Genomic DNA, 18,845 nt, shown 5'->3' with positions numbered 1-18,845 from the left:
TAAATAATCCTACCATTTGTTGAGAACCTGCTTTATGCCAAATATTATTGGCATTAACCCTCACAACCATTCTGTGAAGTAGATATTTCTACCCCCATTTTACTGTAAGGAAACCAAAGCTCAGAAATGTTAATTAATATGTCTGATGCACACAGCTAATAAGTGGTATTCAAGCTGACCTTTTCCTAAGTTCTTTCGAAATTGATTGCTTGTAATTTTTTCTTTGGCCATTCTCTTCTGAATGTGTTTAATATGGTGACTATCAAAGCCTGTCTTTGCACTGAGTCTTTACCGCAGTTAGGAACACAGGTTATAGATTCACACAGACCTGGGTTTGAATATCAGCTCCTCCACGTTACTAGCTGTATGATCTTTCGCAAGTCACTTAAGAAATACTTGGGGCTTCCCTGGTGGCGCAGAGGTTGAGAGTCCGCCTGCCGATGCAGGGGACACAGGTTCGTGTCCCGGTCCGGGAAGATCCCACATGCCGCGGAGCGGCTGGGCCCGTGAGCCATGGCTGCTGAGCCTGCGCGTCCGGAGCCTGCGCTCCGCAACGGGAGAGGCCACAACAGTGAGAGGCCCGCGTACCGCAAAAAAAAAAAAAAAGAAAGAAAAAGAAAAGAAATACCTGGCCTCACATGCTATATCATTTCATTTATATGAAATGACCAGAACAGACAAATCCATAGAGACATAAAGTAGATGAATCGTTACCAGGGGGTGGGCAGAGGGGGGAATTGAGGAGTAAATGCTTATGGGTACAACGTTTCTTTTTAGAATGATGAAAATGTTCTGGAATTAGTGATGATGGCTGAACAACTTTATGAATATACTAAAAACCACTAAATTATCCACTTTAAAAGGGTAAATATCATGGTACGTGAATTATATGTCGATTTTAAAAAGAAAGAAAGAGAGAGAGATTGAGAGGAAGGGAGGAAGAAAGGAATATCTGGCCTCACACCATATTGCTGGATGGCACTTCTAGGCCACAGCTGAGCTCTGTTAAGCCCAATTCCCTACCTTCCTCCAGGACTAAAATGTTTCAAAACAACTGTGGTCACTGAAATGTAAGCCCAATCCCCTACCATCTCCCCAACATCCCCATACTTCTCCTCACACTCTCCCTTGATACAAGCTCCCTTGCTTCTCTCCCTTCCAATTTCCTCTGGGCCCTCTGGAACTCCAAACGTGTTCTCATTTCAGGGCCTTCGCACATGCTCTCCCAGTCTAAATTCTATTATTCTTTAAGTCTTAGTCATGTAACATCACCAAGAAAACTTTCTTGACTGCTCAGACTTATTTGAATTCTGCTGTTATACACACCATATAGCACACAGAATCTTTTTTTTGAGGCATTTATCACAATTAGTTAAGTAATTATACTTTTTTATTGAAGTATAGTTGATTTACAATATTGTGCTAGTTTCAGGTATACAGCAAAAGGTAGTTATATGTTTAATTAGTCTATTTTGCTGGAAATATAAGCTCCTTGAAGACAGGAACTACTACATCCCAGCATCTAGCATACTCTCTGGCACATAGCAAGTGCACAATAAATATTTGCTGATCAAATTAGTAAATCTCTCCAAACCTCACTTCCTTATCTCTAAACAGGTTATAAAGCAACTCATATAATAAGAACCTGCTGTATAAAAAAATAAGTTAAATAAAAAAAACTCATAGAGTTGTTGATACTATTAAATTAGATATTATATGAAAAGGACTTAGCAAGTGCAAGGCACATTGTTAACGGTCAAATTGGGAGCAGTGACAATAACTGTGGTGATTGTTCAGTTCCTCATTTATTAAACAATATGTACTTTAGTATGTGACAAGTGCTGAAGATAAAACCATGAACAAAATAGAGAAATGTCCCTGTCCTCCAGAACTTACAGTCTAGTAGCGACCAGGAAATAGCCAACTTCTTAACCATTTTGCTTGGCTTTTGGACTCCCTGCCCTGCTAGGCCTTCTGAAATTTCTGTCCTGTTTCATATCTTCTTATGTCCTCCTAATTCATGTCTGTTGATTTGTCATTTTTTTCAATCCTCACTGCTATTTGTTCATATGAACTCTGCTCCACGTTAGCCTTCAGTGTTTCATTTGAAAACATCTTACTATGTGATCAGTCCCCGAGGTTGCTCCCTCTGGACTGGTAAGGCTAGCATATCTTTTGTGATCACCACCACTCCCCTAATCATATCCTTGTGGTTCAAGGGTATGGTAATCCCCGAAAAGAATGGTAATCTGAGGGTGAGTGACATCCAGACCTGAGCTTGACACTCCAACACCATCCATTTTCTCTGCAAAGTAACTCAGCAGGTGAGTCACTACCAATTTCCTGTGCATGTTGACTTCCACAGGCACCATCCTTCCATCTTGATCAAACAATGTTTTCTGAAGTCTGATGACTATCAGCATTAGTGTCTTAATTGGATCAATGCTGCTTTACTACTTCTGTTAACCTAAAGAGGTATGTGATCCCACCCAGTTTTATTCCAGTAAAGCTGAGCTTCTCACTCATCTAAAATTTGAGATGATTTCTTAGGGTCCCAGGCACTGAGCTAAGAGTTTGAAGTTCTAGTCCCAGCTCTACTGTGTACTTACCACATAATGTCAACATTTTTTCATTCACTTATTCATTCAATATTTATCAGGTCAAGTACACTGTAGGCTGCATATATACAGACATGAAGAAAATACAGTTGCCTACCCTCAATCTTTCTTTTTTCTTTAATTTTTTATTTTATTTTAATTTATTTATTTTTGGTTGCATTGGGTCTTCGTTGCTGCATGCAGGCTTTCTCTAGTTGCGGCGAGTGGGGGCTACTTTTTGTTGTGGTGCGTGGGTTTCTCATTGCGGTGGCTTCTCTTGTTGCAGAGCATGGGCTCTAGGAGCACAGGCTTCAGTAGTTGTGGCATGTGGGCTCAGTAGTTGTGGCTCGCAGGCTCTAGAGCGCAGGCTCAGTAGTTGCGGCGCACAGGCTTAGTTGCTCCATGGCATGTGGGATCTTCCCGGAGCAGGGCTCGAACCCGTGTCCCCTGGATTGGCAGGCGGATTCTAACTACTGGGCCACCAGGGAAGTCCCTACCCTCAATCTTGCTAATGAGGAAAGTAGATGTGCAAATTATTTATTACACTGAAATGAGATCAGTATAATGGGCTGCACAGGTCACAAAGAAGGGAAGGACTGACAACTGGGAAGGTCAAGGAAGGTTTTCATTCCTCATTTCACAGATGAGAGAAACCAAGATTATTATCAAATTAGGGAGATGCAAAATACTCAGAAGAGGAAAGGCAGTGGGGTTTTAGGAGGGGTAGAAAATCTAGGCTCCAGTTCAGCACTACCACAAAAGAGACTGTTGACCTATAAGCAAGGCATTCGTTCATTCAGGCATTTGGTAAAGAATTTGAGAACCTATTATGTACCAGACACTGCACCAGTAGCTTCCACCTCCTTATCTGTTGTGTCTGCCAGGATTATCTCATATCATGAAGCTCAAATAAAATTATGGAAATGAAAGCAGTTTATTAACTATAGAATAATATCAATATTCCTATTTGTATAGTCCTTCACACTTAGAAAATACTCTTACATTATCTTCTATAATCTTTACAACAATTCCATATGATGGGCACCATTATCAGCATTTACAGATAAGAAACTGAAGCACAGCGAGGTCAAATAACCTGCCTAAGGTCACACAGCTAGCAAGAGATAGAACACAGGTCTGATGCAAATCCCATGTGTTTTCCTTATAAATGTAAAGCATTAACTAACACTTCCAGACAGGCTGAGACAAGGATGGTCACAGGACTGCATATGATTAGATGCCAAAAGATAATACCAGCTAAGAGTTCAAAAAATAAACAAGCACTTTGGCTGGAATGGTCTGAAAGCTTTTAAGGAAAAGATGAGACCTGAGCTGGGCCTTGAACCATGGAGCATTTGGATAGGTGGTGAAAAAGGTGAGGGCATTCCAAGTGAGAAAGCTCCACAAGATCAAAGATTAGGAATTCAGTATTTGGTAAATAAAGAAGAGACTACCTGGCCAAAGCAATAGGGCAGAACGGAAGAGTGAAGTCAGTAACAAAGGAGTCTGGAAGGGAACAGTGGCATCAGACCCAGACGGGCCCTATATGCCCTTGTATCTTTAGGTGATAGCCTATGACAGATTTCCATGGGCTCTTCAGGAGTATAGAATGGCCAAAAACAGTATTCCCTGAACAATGATCCCTCCCTTTCAGCATTCCTCAGAATCAAGGCTCTTAGAGCAGGAGCATGGAGCCACCAATCTGACCATCTTTAACAGTTAAATTTTAAAACTTTGATTTTTTTCTATTATCTTTTCACCAGATGTAGTTAAATTCTCACAATTTGGCTAAAGTGAACAACAGAGAGTTACTTCATTAAGGATGAAGTGAGGTTTGGGATCTTAAGCAAACAAACCTAGAGACATTCAGGGGCTGCCCCAAAGTTAGGACCAGTAGATCCATGAGCAGCAATGATCATGCTGTGTATCATGGAGTACAGTCTCCAAATTAATGCCTTGAATAAAATTTTAACATGAATTGCTAAAAAAAAAAAGGTCATTATTCTAAGCAGCATGGTACAACTGAAAAAGCACAGCTGAAATCTGTTAAGAGAACAAGGGAAAGTCAAGGAATGCTTTACGTGGTTCACACGGTTTTACTGCAGTCACGTAATTAAGGTTTTGTAAGTAAAAATATTTTTTTATTATTACCCTTCCCTTGTCACCAAGTAGCCTCACATCCCAATCTGTTCAGCGAGTCAAAACGGTATTCTTAGAAAAAAATCTGGAAGCTGATGACCTAAAGCAAAAATAAAATGACCTGCTCAAGGTCGTACATATTATTTGGACCTATTCCGCTGTGATTCCCATTGCGGGGCTCCGGCCAATGCGAGGCGAGGGGGCGTGGCGCGCGGGTTAACGCCCCGGGAGCAGACGACTAAGCGCAACCCTTTGACAAGGCGCCGCACGTGCTTCTGGGAAGAGCCTTGTTCTCTCCCAAGTCTCTTACCCGGATGTCTGCAGCAGCGTGAGAGCCCCGCGGCCACCTCGCAGCTCAGCTCTTTTCACCACCTCCCCCGCGCCCAGCGTGCGTGGAACCTACGTTACCTTTCCCAGAGCTCCATTCATCCTTTGCTGCTGCGCGGCCTGTAATTGTGCCAGCTGAAGATCGGCCCAAGAAGCCGCGACCGCTGGGCGTCCGAAAACACTGACGGAACGGCCTCGATCCGGTCCGGTAACAATATCCGACCGAGACTCACTCAACTCCCGCAGCACCTTGGTTCCGGCAGCTTCTGAGACTCAGTGTCTAGAAATCGCCCACTACAGCTCAAGTGTCACCATCACTGCGAATTCTCCGGACAGAATGAATTGCCTGTGTTGCCCCAATTCTTTACACACAATTCTGCTATTTCATCTGCCATACTATGTATTATTTGTTACTTTCTCTTTCCCGTGTTTGATTGCGAGTTCCTCAGGGACTGAAATTCTGCCTGATTAATTCATTCCAGCGTCTAGCACTGGACGTGGAGATCTGACTTCTAACCTCTATTTAAAAGCTGAGTGACCCTAAGTGAGCCTTTCTGACATTCAGTTGCCTCATAATAATTGATAATAACTATTTTTTATTGAGTGACCACTATGTACAGCGCATTATGCTCAGAGCATCACTTTACTCCTCATAACAAGCCTGTTAGATATTATCACTGGATTTTACATGTAAGGATATTGCAGGAGGTTAAGAGACTTGTCTAGGGCCAACCGACAGAGGCAGAGCTGAGTTTCAAACTGTCTCATTTATACAAAGTGTTTTCCCTCTGACATACCCTTTCTCACATGAGATAATGTCACAGCACACATTCATTTACTTATTTTACACATATCAACCATTTACTTAGCATGACTTTGTGCCAATCCTTTGAAACTTGGGAAGACAGAGATGAATATTTACATGGTCCCTGCCCTTAAGTGGCTCATAGAGGATTGCATCAAACTAAAAGTTTTTCTGTGCAGCAAAGGAAACAATCAGCGAGTGAAGGGACAACCTATGCAATGGGAGAAAATGTTTGCAAATCATTCATCTGTTAAGGAGTTAATATCTAAAATATATAAGGAACTCAACTTGATAGCAAGAAAACAACCTGATTTAAAATTTGGCAAAGGATCTAAACAGACATTTCTCAGAAGACATACAAATGGTCAATAGGTATATGAAGAGACGCTCAACATCACCAATCATCAGGGAAATGCAAATCATAACCACAAAATATCATCTCACACCTGTTAGAATGGCAATTATCAAAAAGACAGAAGATAACAAGTGCTGGTGAGGATGTGGAGAAAAGGGAATCCTTGCACACTGCTGGTGGGAATGTAAATTTATACAGCCACTATCAAAAACAGTATAAACAGTATATGTATAATGGAATATTACAACAGCATTTAAAAAGAAGGAAATCCTACCATTTGTGACAACATGGATGAATGTGGAGAACATGATGCTAAATGAAACAAGCCAGGCACAGAAAGACAAATAGTCCACGATCTCACCTATGTGGAACATAAAATAGTCAAACTCATAGAAGCAGAGTATGGAATGGTGGTTACCAGGGGTTGGGGCAGTGGGGGTGAAGGGGAGAGATGAAGAGATGTTAGTCAAAGGTACAAATGTCCAGTTATGCAGGATAAATAAATCTAGAGATCTAATGTACTGCATGATTATAGTTAATAATACCATATTGAACACTGGAAATAGGCTAAGAGAGTAGATTTCAGGTGCTCTCATCACGCAAAAAGCTAACTATGTGAGGAAATGGTATATTAACTAGCTTGACAGTAGTAATCATTTCACTAGGTATGTGTATATCAAATCATCATATTTTACACTTTAAATATATACAATTTTTAAGTGGCTCATAGAGATTAGTAAGGAGGCCAAGTTGTAAACAATTATAAAGCAATGAGGAATTCCAGTTACAGAGATATACATATAAACTCTGTATGAAGGGAGTGCATGGTTACAAAGTCAACATCAAGTGAAATAACAAATATGCAGTTATTTTTATTGTTGCTGTTATTATTGCTGCTGCTACTGTTTTTGTTATTATTTTTGTACTTAGCAAGGAAAAGGTGTAAAAACTGGTAAATATGAATAGGTCTTCAGTAACAGGGAGTTTCCTTTGTTGTCAGAAACCCTGCCAAGTTACCTTGTCCTATTGCTTTATCAATCCTTCCTATGATGAAATTCCAAGGAGCTACAAAGGGCTGTGTAGGTAAATCTACGTCCCCCAGAGGTAGCCCTTAACCCCTGTGGAGAAGAGTTGCTAAGAGACCACCTAAAGAGACAAATTCACAGTTAAATGATGCACTGAGCATAATGCATTGCACATAGCGGCCACTCAAATAAAAAATAGTTATTATCGGGCTTCCCAGGTGGCGCAGTGGTTGAGAGTCCGCCTGCCGATGCAGAGGACACGAGTTCGTGCCCCGGTCCGGGAAGATCCCACATGCCACGGAGTGGCTAGGCCCGTGAGCCATGGCTGCTGAGCCTGCGCGTCCAGAGCCTGTGCTCCGCAGCGGGAGAGGCCACAACAGTGAGAGGCCCGCATACCGCAAAAAGAAAAAAAGTTATTATAAAACATTGGCTATATTCCATGTGCTGTACAATATATCCTTGAAGCTTATTTATTTTACACATAGTAGTTTGTACCTCTTAATTCCCTGCTTCTATTTTGTCTCTCCTCCCTTTCCTCTCCCCATAGTTTTTTCTCTATATCTGTGAGTCTGTTTCTGTTTTGTTATATTCATTAGTTTGTTTTATTTTTTGTATTCCACATATAAGTGATTACATACAGTATTTGTCTTTCTCTGTCTGACTTACTTCACTAAGCACAGTACCCTCCAGGTCCATCCATGTTGTTGCAAATGGCAAAATTTCATTATTTTGGGGACTTTCCTGGTGCAGGAAAGTTAAGAATCCGCCTGCCAATGCAGGGAACATGGGTTCGTGCCCCAGTCCGGGAAGATCCCACATGCCGCGGAGCGGCTGGGCCCGTGAGCCATGGCCGCTGAGCCTGCGCGTCCGGAGCCTGTGCTCCGCAACGGGAGAGGCCACAACAGTGAGAGGCCCGCGTACCTCAAAAAAATTAAAAAAAATTTTTAAATAGTTATTATCAATTTTTATGAGGCAATTGAATGTTGGAAAATTCACTTAGGGTCAATCAGCTTTTACATCGAGGTTAGAAGTCGGGTCTACACATCTTGTGCCAGATGCTGGAATGAATTAATCAGACAGGATGTCAGTCCTTGAGGAACTCACAATCAAACATGGGAAAGAGAAAGTAACAAATAATTAATACATAGTATGGCAGATGAAATAGCAGAATTGTGTGTAAAGTATTGGGGGCAGCACAGAGATGGCAATTCATTCTTCCTGAGGAAATAGCAGACAAGTCATAGCTCCACCACAGGTTATTGTCTGCATTGGTATCTAAAAGCTGTTGGGATTTTTAGAAGTGATTTTTTTTTTAATAAATTTATTTATTTATTTTTGGCTGCGTTGGGTCTTCATTGCTTGCTGTGTGCGGGCTTTCTCTAGTTGCGGCGAGCGGGGGCTACTCTTCGTTGCGGTGTGCGGGCTTCTCATTGTGGTGACTTCTCGTTGCGGAGCATGGGCTCTAGGCGCACGGGCTTCAGTAGTTGTGGCACGTGGGCTCAGTAGTTGTGGCGCACGGGCTTTGTTGCTCCGCGGTATGTGGGGTCTTCCCGGACCAGGGATCAAACCAGCGTCCCCTGCATTGGCAGGCGGATTCTTAACCACTGTGCCACCAGGGAAGTCCCAGAAGTGAATTTTTAAATCGAAAAAACAAAACAAAACAAAACACTTCAAGTTCTTAGTGTGTCAGGTCAGATCTTTTCAGGTTATTCTCCCAATAACCCTGTGAAGCTGGGGATCATTATACTTATTTCATAGATGAGGAGCAGAGGCACAAAGAAGTTACCTAGTTAACATAAGGCACACTGTAAGCGATGAGCTGGCTAATTTCAACACCTGTGCTCCTTCGGCTCCATAGGACTGCAAATACAGGTTTCCAAAAGGACAGGTTGGCTAAGCCAGAGAGTTTTTTCCTTGTCTAGTCCAGGTAAATGCTATCTGGTAAGATACAAATCCATCTTTGTGTTGTTCCTACACTCTGAGGAGGGAGGAAGCTGAAGGGAAGAGGTAAAAAGAAGGGGACAATTAGTTCTATGTATCGAAGTAAAAGGCTTCCCTTTTACACTAGAATACTTTAAAAGGTCAGGAATCAAGGACCCAAAAGGGAGGTGAAATCAGCATACATGGATGTAAAGATACCTTAGCAATATCTATTAATGTATTGGAATCTATATTTTTGTTGCCAAGCTTTGTTGATTATGTCATGAGTTATGAAGGTATATGAGCTTACTGAACTTCCCAGAAGGACACTTTCATACAGATATCAGATACCCTTCCCTATCCATTATTTTGTAGCTTCTCTGACTTATTTTGTCTCCAGACTCTAAAAACTAAAACTCTCTTGGGGATACCAGGCATACCTCAACACAGGCTACTTTCCAGGTACTAAGGCTCCTACCTTCTTGCTTCATCCTTCTATAGACTTGTCTTTGTATCTCCAGTATCTACTCCAGGGCCTGAACCATGGTAATATGCATCTGGTGAACAGATTGAAATCTTCCTCTTCTTCTAGCTCTTTTTTCTCCTACCTCTAACCCATCTCTACAATGGCATTTCTGTCTGCACTTTCACAAGTGGCATAGTAGAGACATAAGCAGACATAAGGATGAGAGAATATGTATTGAATCCAATCCTGCTTCTGCCATTTACTCACTATGTGATTTTGAAAAAGAGGGAGTGATGAATGTCTGGGGAACTTCAAGTTTGGCTGAAATGTAGACATAGAGAAAAAATGGTGAGAGGAAGATCAGAGGAGACTAGAGAGGAAGAACAGAGTCACATCAGTAAATCCTAGGCCAAAGGGTTGGGGAAGCTTTGACCAGTCAGGAGCCAGTGAAGAGTGGAATAGTGGAGGAGAGAATGAAGCCAGCAAGGCCAGCCAGAAGACTAAGGGAGGAATTTTTTAAACTGGATTCCCAGTTTATTATAAAAGGATATGATAAAGACTATAGATGAACACCCAGATGGAAGAGATGCATAGGGCAAAGTATGGGGAAAGGAGGAGGAGGTTCCATACTTTCTCTGAGCATACCACTCTCCCCAAATCTTCAGGTGCTCATCAACCTGCAAGCTCCCTAAGGGAGTAATATAAGAGAGAAGAAGGAAGGCCTAAATTAAGGCACTGATAGAGATGGAGAGGAATTAATATAAGTGATGTTAAGGAGGTATAATGACCAGGAATGGTGCCTGATTAGATGTGGGCAGTAAGGGACATTCTGAGTTATATCCTGGGATGAGTACCGAGTACCCGTCTACAAATAGGTGGCAGAGAAGCCAGTTTCCCATTCTCCCAGGCATATGATATGCTGCTTCCCCTCTCTTTATTTTCTAAAAGCCTCTTGGGCCATCAGCCTAGAGTAGGAAATAGATTGAGGCTCAACAAATCCCTTGTGACCTCCCCATTGGGAGAAATAGAAGAAAAGGGATGAAACATTTGAATGCCACCTGTAAGAGCTGCCTGAAGTAAATCCTTTAGGCCTAAATTCTGGATAATTTTGCCTTCATGATGCGGGGATACTGGAGGGGAGGCAGCTAAGACAGTAGGGCTAAGGAAGAGGTAACCAAATAGTAAATTATGATCACTTCACTTTTAAAATGATTTGACAAATCCCTCTCTCCCTCTCCTCCAAGCCATTCTTAATGCTGCCATCAGAGTGATATTTCTAATCACAAATATGACCATGTCACTTCACTTCCCTGCCCAAGGACGTTTAATGCTCCCCACACACTACCTGTAGCAGTGCTGCCCAACAGAACTTTCTGCAAATATGTAAATGTTCTATTATCTGCTCTGTCCAGTATGGTAGCTACCAACCACCTATGGCAATTGAGTACTTGAAATGTGACTAGTGCAACCTAGAAATTGGATTTTAATTTAATTTTAATTAAAATGTAAATAGCAACATATGGCTAGTGTCTCCCTAGAGTAGCCTATAGTATTAAGTCCAAACTCCTGGATACAACATACCAAGTCCTTCACTCTGTAGAACTTGTCTACCTATCTAGCCTCATTGCCACCCTTTTCAACACAAATATTACTCCCCAGTCAACATAAATTCCTGTAATTCTTCAACCATGATATACTCTCTCACACCTCCTTACCTTTGTACCTGCAATTTTCTCTGCTGAAATGACCTTTCTTTACTCATCCACCTGGAAAACTCCTACTTCTCTTTAAAAGACACAAGTTGAATGTTACCTTTCCTATTTAGCCTCTTGCATGCCTTTCACAGGAAGGTATGGTCCCTCCACTATGCTTCTCTGGCCTATTTTTCATGTCCTCAACACAGCATATTGTAACTATTTGCTCACTTGTATGTCTTTCCCACTAGATTGTGGGCATTATTTATTTGTTTATTTGGCTGTGCCGGGTCTTAGTTGCGGCATGCAGGATCTTCATTGCCGAGTGTGGGATCTTCAGTTGCGGCGTGTGGGTTCTTAGTTGTGGCATGTGGAATCTAGTTCCCTGACCTGGTATCGAACCCGGGCCCCCTGTATTGGGAGCTCAGAGTCTTAGCCACTGGACCACCAGGGAAGTCCCAATTGTGAGCATTTTTTAAAGAGTATTCTTTTTTATTCCACCTCAAAGATTAACACAGATAATCAAACCACCTACATGAACATTATGCAGTTTTACCAAAGGTAGGATGATAGGTATGTTTTCTCACTTTGTAGATGACAAAACTAAGGGAAGAAGATAGGTGGCTTGCCTAAGCTTAAACACCTTGTACATGAGAAAAACAGGGTAATGACAATAGATTTTATTAGCTCTGGAAGTCCATTCTTATGGTCAACAACAGCAAAAAGCAAACTGGAGGCTCTGAGATTCTTCCATTGCCAATCCTAAATCTCAAACCAACACTTGGTGAATTGGCATTTACACAACACACATGAATTTGGGCCCCAAGCAACTTAACTGAGGAACTAACAATGAGGTCAGTCTTTTCCCAGATAAGAATGGAGGCTAAATGCACTGAAGCACCAACTTCTTCAGCTTTGTAAATTTCTCCTCCCCCTCAAGACAGATATCTCCCAATCTTTTTTTTTTTCTTTTTTTTTGCGGTATGCGGGCCTCTCACTGCTGTGGCCTCTCCGTTGTGGAGCACAGGCTCCGGACGCGCAGGCTCAGCGGCCATGGCTCACGGGCCCAGCTGCTCCGCAGCATGCGGGATTTTCCCAGACCGGGGCGCGAACCCGTGTCCTCTGCATCGGCAGGCGGACTCTCAATCACTGCGCCACCAGGGAAGCCCATGTCTCCCAATCTTTGTCCACTTAATGTTATACTTAGTCCTGTGTAGCTCATTCTTAAAGGAATATTCTTCATTTTTCTTTGTAACCTCAGCATTTGGCACAGTTTGTAGAACACAATGAGGTTCCTAAAATGGTAAAAGGAATAATGAATGAGTGAATATTTATAGGTTCCTAGATATAATTATGAATTTTAGATTTTTTTTCCAGATCTTGCACCACACACACACACACACAAAAGCATGGAGAAACTTTTGCCTTTCTGGCTTTATTTTTACAAGCCAGTTGTCTTTAAAAGCTTTTAAAAATATCTGTTCCAGCCCACAGCACAACCACATCTGAGAAAGCTTTAGGGAACAAGAGAGAATAAAGGGAGACCCTTTAAAAGAATATGTTTGATCTCAGGTTAAACTTCCTTTAAAGTAATAATTCTGTGGTACCTATTATAAAAAGTTTCCCAAGGGTGTCAAATAGCTCTAATTTTTGGCTTAAGTGAAAATATATGCATTAAGCTACCTCCAACTGAAAACTATTTTAGCTTCAAGTAGGACTCTTCTGCTTCTATTTTTTGGTATAGTTTTGGCACAAAGAAAATCATACTTGAAAGGGAAAGAAAAAAAAAAGAAGAAGGCCAGAGACGGAAGAGAGCTGGCTACCTAAAAAAAGCCAGAAAGAAATGGTGCTGACTCCCCAGCCTGTACTTTACCAGGAGTTTTCTGCTTGTGCAGGGCTGGGCCGAGTGAGTGGGGATTACCTAACTCCAGAAAGAGGGAGAAAGGATGATGGAAGAGGCTGCAAGAGGGAAGCTCAAGTGGTTAATGAGATCTTAGAAGCCCATAAGAAGAGAGGGGGAGGGTGCAAAGAACCTCTCACCAAGCAGCTACATGTTCAACTCAGTTGAGAATCTTTCTAGAAGCCCAGAACCTGTGTTCAGGTTGGTCCAGCCTGGGCTCCAGCACAGGGATACCGGGAGAGTACCTGCAGCACGAAGGTCCTCCAGCATAGGGATACTGGGGTACTTGGATACCTGAGAGGCCATCCTCTCCCACCTCCTCCCACCCCTTTCAGGTTGGCCTGCACTAAACCACCTTTTTAATGTACACCATTACTCGACATATGAAAAACTCTTCTTACGGACTAGGAAGAATCCTTTGTGCTGCTGCTGCTCAAGCCCCAGATATCACATGTGTACTAAAAAACAGAAACAGAAAAGCTGTAATTTCACTCTAGCAACCTACTCAGAGTTGCTAGTGTAATTTTCCTCCCTGGCAGCTTGGCATAGGAGACACAAGTGCAGATTTTACAAAATCATGATGTGGAGGCTGATTTTGAAATAAATTCCTCAGAAGATGGGAATACTTTCTTGACCTACTGAGATAGGAGCTTCTAACCTTCATCTCCAATTAACCTATCCTCCAGTTATCTGACTTTATTTGAATGCCTCCTCCTCTTTACCTCCACATCTACTTCCCAAGATCCACTTTCACTGTCTCTCACCTGAACTATTGTGCTGGCTTCTAATTGATCTACAGCCTTCAGTCTCATCCCCACTCCAGTTTATTTCCAAAAGCTGCCTTCCTGAAGTATATATCATGGAGATCATGATTTAAAAAACAACATTAAAAAACAAACCAAAACCTTCAATAGCTACTTATAGCCTTCCAATTTAACAACATACTCCTTTCCTTGGAATTCATAACTCTCACAATCTATCTCCAATTTACCATTCCAACCACTCCTATTCATATACCCATTGCTTCTATTACACTGATAACTCTGTTCAACCTATTTTCCTATACCTCCCTTTTGGACTTTACCACTTGTATTATAGTTCTTTACAGATGTGTTTGTCTGACCCCCAGATGATGCTGTTTGATTTTAGAATCCCTGTGTGATTCAGCATTGTGTTTCTCTCAGCATCTTTATTGCACGTACATATTGGAGGCACCAGAAAATATCTGTGGACAAACACTGGGCTTGCTGATGTATACTAACATCTTTGCCCCCAAGTTTCCTAATCAAAATATAAATAGTTCTCATGATATGCTACTCCTATTTGAGTCTCTGAGGACTGTTTCTTAAAAATGGGGGGGAGGGCATACTTACTGCAAAATATTTGGAGAAGATAGAAAATTATAAACAAATAGGGCTTCCCTGGTGGCGCAGTGGTTAAGAATCCGCCTGCCAATGCAAGGGACATGGGTGCAAGCCCTGGTCCAGGAAGATCCCACATGCCGCAGAGCAACTAAGCCCGTGCGCCACAACTACTGAGCCTATGCTCTAGAGCCCGCAAGCCACAGCTACTGGAGCCCACACTCCTAGAGCCTGTGCTCCGCAGCAAGAGAAGCTGCTGCAATGAGAAGCCCGCGCGCTGCAATGAAGAGTAGCCCCCGCTCGCCGCAACTAGAGAAAGCCCGCGCACAGCAACGAAGACCCAACGTAGCCAAAAATAAATATAAATAAAATAAATAAATTTATTTTAAAAAACAAACAAAATCAACACTACCCAAAGACAGCCAGTATGGTAACATTTCATTATATTTCTCTTTTATCCATGTATTTTAAAAATAATTTTAATATGGTCTGCATCCAAGGTAGTTTTGTTTCCAGTATATTATAATCTATACCCTAATTTACTAAAAGAACTCATTGCAAATATCATATTGTAGCTGAATAATATTCTATTACAAAAATGTATCATTGGATCCTAAATTGTCTACTTTTAATATTATAGATTATACTAAATTTTCATGTTAAAATTATTTCCTAATGATAGCTATCATGAGAAGCAGAATTACTTCCAGATAGATTCATTTTGAGGCTTTTGATATAGTTTGTCAAATTGCTATCACTTTATTTCTCTGTATTTCCTGTTTTACCACACCTCCAGAAACACTGAATATTAATATATTTGAAAACTTTCCAAATTTTGTTAAGTAAAAAATTTCATATCAAAAATCTTTTCAAATTTGATAGAGTATAAATTGCATAGTTTTCATTTTCTGTTGTTAGTATGATTGAAACTTTCCCATGGTTTGTTATACAATTTTATTTCCTTTGTGAATTGCTGGTTACCCATTTATCCTTTGGAGTCTTAATACTTTTTTTTTTTTTTTTTTTTGCGGTACGTGGGCCTCTCACTGTTGTGGCCTCTCCCATGGCGGAGCGCAGGCTCAGCGGCCATGGCTCACGGGCCCAGCCGCTTCGCGGCATGTGGGATCTTCCCGGACCGGGGCATGAACCCGCGTCCCCTGCATCGGCAGGCGGACTCTCAATCACTGTGCCACCAGGGAAGCCCATGGAGTCTTAATACTTTTATTCCTGTCAATCTCAGCCTTTTATACATACTCTTATCATGTTTTAGGAAGCAGCTTATATTCAGGGAAAGAAAATCATGCTGGGGTTCAAGAAACCTGTTTTCAAGTCCCAGCACTACCATTATGCGACCCCGAGCAAGTCACTTCTCTCCAGACTTCAATATCCAAAACTGTACAATAAGGATGATACCCTAGAAGCTCTAAGATCAAGGGAAAGGCCAAGTAAATAGGGCTACCCTCCAAAACTCCTGCCTTCTTCTTTAATTAGAACAGCTCCCTTTTAATCCATTATATGTATATACAATTCTGAAGGCCCTCCATCTCTAATGGTCTTGGATTCCATTATTCTGCCATACATAGGCAGTTCGTTATTCTTTCCACTTTATAGATGAGGAAACTAAAACTCAATCCAAGTGAACAGATTATTCTTCAAGTCTGGCTAAGAGGACCTTCCAACTCTATTGTGGGCCCTAGCCCCTTCTCAAATCTAGAACCACCCTCTCTTCCTGAATTCCAACTCTTCCTGAGACTGGACTGCTCAGCATTTCAGGGTCCTCCAGCAAGTGTATCCCTACCATGAAATGCTCAACAAATCTCTACCCTAAATCACTTGAGGTAACCCTGTTCCTTCCAAGCCAAAGAGGTAAATTCTTCTGAGTAAAACAGAAGTCACCCTTTGTTGATAATACTGTCATGATGTAAGAAGTGGTCACTGACCTCATGAAGGACTCCCCTACATGCACAGTCATATAGGCCTAGGGGAGTTACTATGCCACTTGACCTTTGCCATATCTTCTCCCCCAATTTTTCCGGATTATGATTCTTCAAAAGTTTCAAAACTTTCTTTAAAAAATGTTTATGCCATCTAATAATAACAGCAACACAGTGCTTTCTTTTTCCTGAAACACCTTCACAGACATTTTCTCAAATATTCTTCACCACAATCTTATAAAGAAAGTAAAGAGGGACTTACATCCTCATCACAAGATGAGGAAATTAAGACTCAGAGGATTGAAGTGACTTGCTCAACATCACACAGCTAGAAAGTGGACTCAGGTTTTAGCCTCCTAGCCCAATGCTCTTTTCATCCAGCCTCTACATCTCAACATTATCTCATTTGATCATTGTTACTTGGAGACCCACATTCAGGCCAATTTATCATTATTACAGGCCCCCTGAGCAGTCAGTCCCTTTACTCCCATGGAAAGTCCCATGGGAGGGAACAAAAGAGATCAAAACTTATTTCTCTCCTGTCAAGTAAATAAATAAGTGAATAAAATCATGGAAAACTCCCCCTTCTCTATCCTGCTTATCTGCCTAATTAGAAACTGTAGGGCAAGACAACATTTAGATAACTAGGAAAGCTCCTACCAGAAGTTGGGGCTGGAAGACCTAACATATTTCTTGACCAGGCTGTGAAGAGTTGTTACAGCCATTTTAACACAGGAGAAAGATTGAGTACATCTAGTAAGAGGTGACATCTTAAATGTAAAGGACCCAACTTTTTTTTTTTTTTAATGTATGTGTTTATTTATTTGGCTGCATTGGGTCTTCGTTGCTGCATGCAGGCTTTCTCCAGTTGTGGCGAGTGGGGGCTACTCTTCGATGCAGTACAAGGGCTTCTCATTGCAGTGGCTTCTCTTGTTGTGGAGCCCGGGCTCTAGACATGAGGACTTCAGTAGTTGTGGCTCGCAGGTTCTAGAGCACAGGCTCAGTAGTTGTGGCGCAGGGGTTTGGTTGCTCTGCAACATGTGGGATCTTCCCGGACCAGGGATCGAATCCGTGTTCCCTGCATTGGCAGGCGGATTCTTAACCACTGCGCCACCAGGGAAGTCCGAAAAGACCCAACTTTTGAGAAGGCTCTGATTATTAGATACTCCTACGTTTGGTGAAAGTTTGGTTTTATTTCTTCAGAGATCCTTACCACCCCAAGATATTATGATTCTGAGTTTCTCAAGAGTGTAATACTCTAGAATCCTAAGACTGTAAAGTGTCTAAAGGCTCTAAAATCTTGTAATTCTTGTGGAACAACTTTACAAAGGGAAGATCAAGTTGTGGAGTAGCCAGTTCTTAGCTGTCTCTCCTTCTCTACCTGCCCCACCCCTAACCTGCTATTCACTTAAAACTCCAAGTATTTAATTGCCCATTGGAGAAATACAAAAATTATGGCACGTTCATCCATGGAATACTTTATACTATATATTCAATTAAAATGACGCAGAAAAATACTTACTTTGTAACAAAGAATACATGACTTTATATAGCATTACCCCAATTGTGTTAAAATAGATACACAGAAAAAAAAAAGGAAGAATGACAAAAATCAGTCATGATTATTTCTGGCCGGTGGGATATCAGCATTTTTCTTTTCATTATGCTTTCCCAAATTTCCTAAATTATGCATATATTTTTATAATCAGAAAAAAAATGTTTTAAGTTCAAATGTGTTAGGCCACACCTGGCGCCGCCAATTTATTGTTGGGATACAGAGATGAGTCATCTCAAAGACGAGGGAGGGGCCAGCTGGGCACTGACAAGGGCTGGCTTTGAAGGGGAGGGACAAGCACTGGATAGGGTGAGGGCTGATCAGCTCAGTTCGAGTTCAACCCGGAAGCGCTGACGGTAGCTCGCGACAGGGCAAAATCCAGCCACAAGAACTGGGAATAACGTGGCAACCACAATATGCGAGCAAGGCCCGTCTCACCCAGGACGCGCCGGCTGCCCTCTGGCCCACGCCCCTGGCGAGTTCCCGCCCCTTGCCTTTCCCCATTGGTCCGCTGAAGCTCATTTGGCTCCTAGTGCCCGCCCCTCTGGGACGTACGAGAGGTGGTGCATCCCTCCCCCACTTCCGACAGGAGCAGCCATACTGAGTGTGGAGGGACCGAGACGGGCTGGGGGAGCATTTCGCTCTTTGGCCTCCGCTTTTATCCTCCCAGTGTTTCTCTTTAGTCTCGGGTTATCAGGACCCAGAGGAAAGGGCTGTTTGCCAGTTGGTAGCAGGGCGTTCGTGTGAAGTGCAGAGGTTTCCTTCAC

General features: G+C 42.0%; 1 protein-coding gene across 1 annotated transcript in view; it reads right to left on the bottom strand.

Annotated features, from left to right (window-relative positions):
- Window positions 1–18,582, bottom strand: part of MRPL48 (mitochondrial ribosomal protein L48) — a 62,583-nt gene extending 44,001 nt beyond the window's left edge. The window contains exons 1-2 of the mRNA XM_030836124.2: window positions 18,517–18,582; window positions 5,145–5,312 (exon numbers count right to left, since the gene is read on the bottom strand). Of these exons, the coding sequence (XP_030691984.2) occupies window positions 5,145–5,312; window positions 18,517–18,582 (234 nt within the window). The remainder of the gene's footprint in view (window positions 1–5,144; window positions 5,313–18,516) is intronic.
- Between the last annotated feature and the right edge of the window lie 263 nt (window positions 18,583–18,845).

This window comes from Globicephala melas, chromosome 8 (genome assembly GCF_963455315.2).
Source record: "Globicephala melas chromosome 8, mGloMel1.2, whole genome shotgun sequence".
Taxonomy (NCBI): domain Eukaryota; kingdom Metazoa; phylum Chordata; class Mammalia; order Artiodactyla; family Delphinidae; genus Globicephala; species Globicephala melas.
This window is presented reverse-complemented; position numbering and strand designations above follow the sequence as displayed.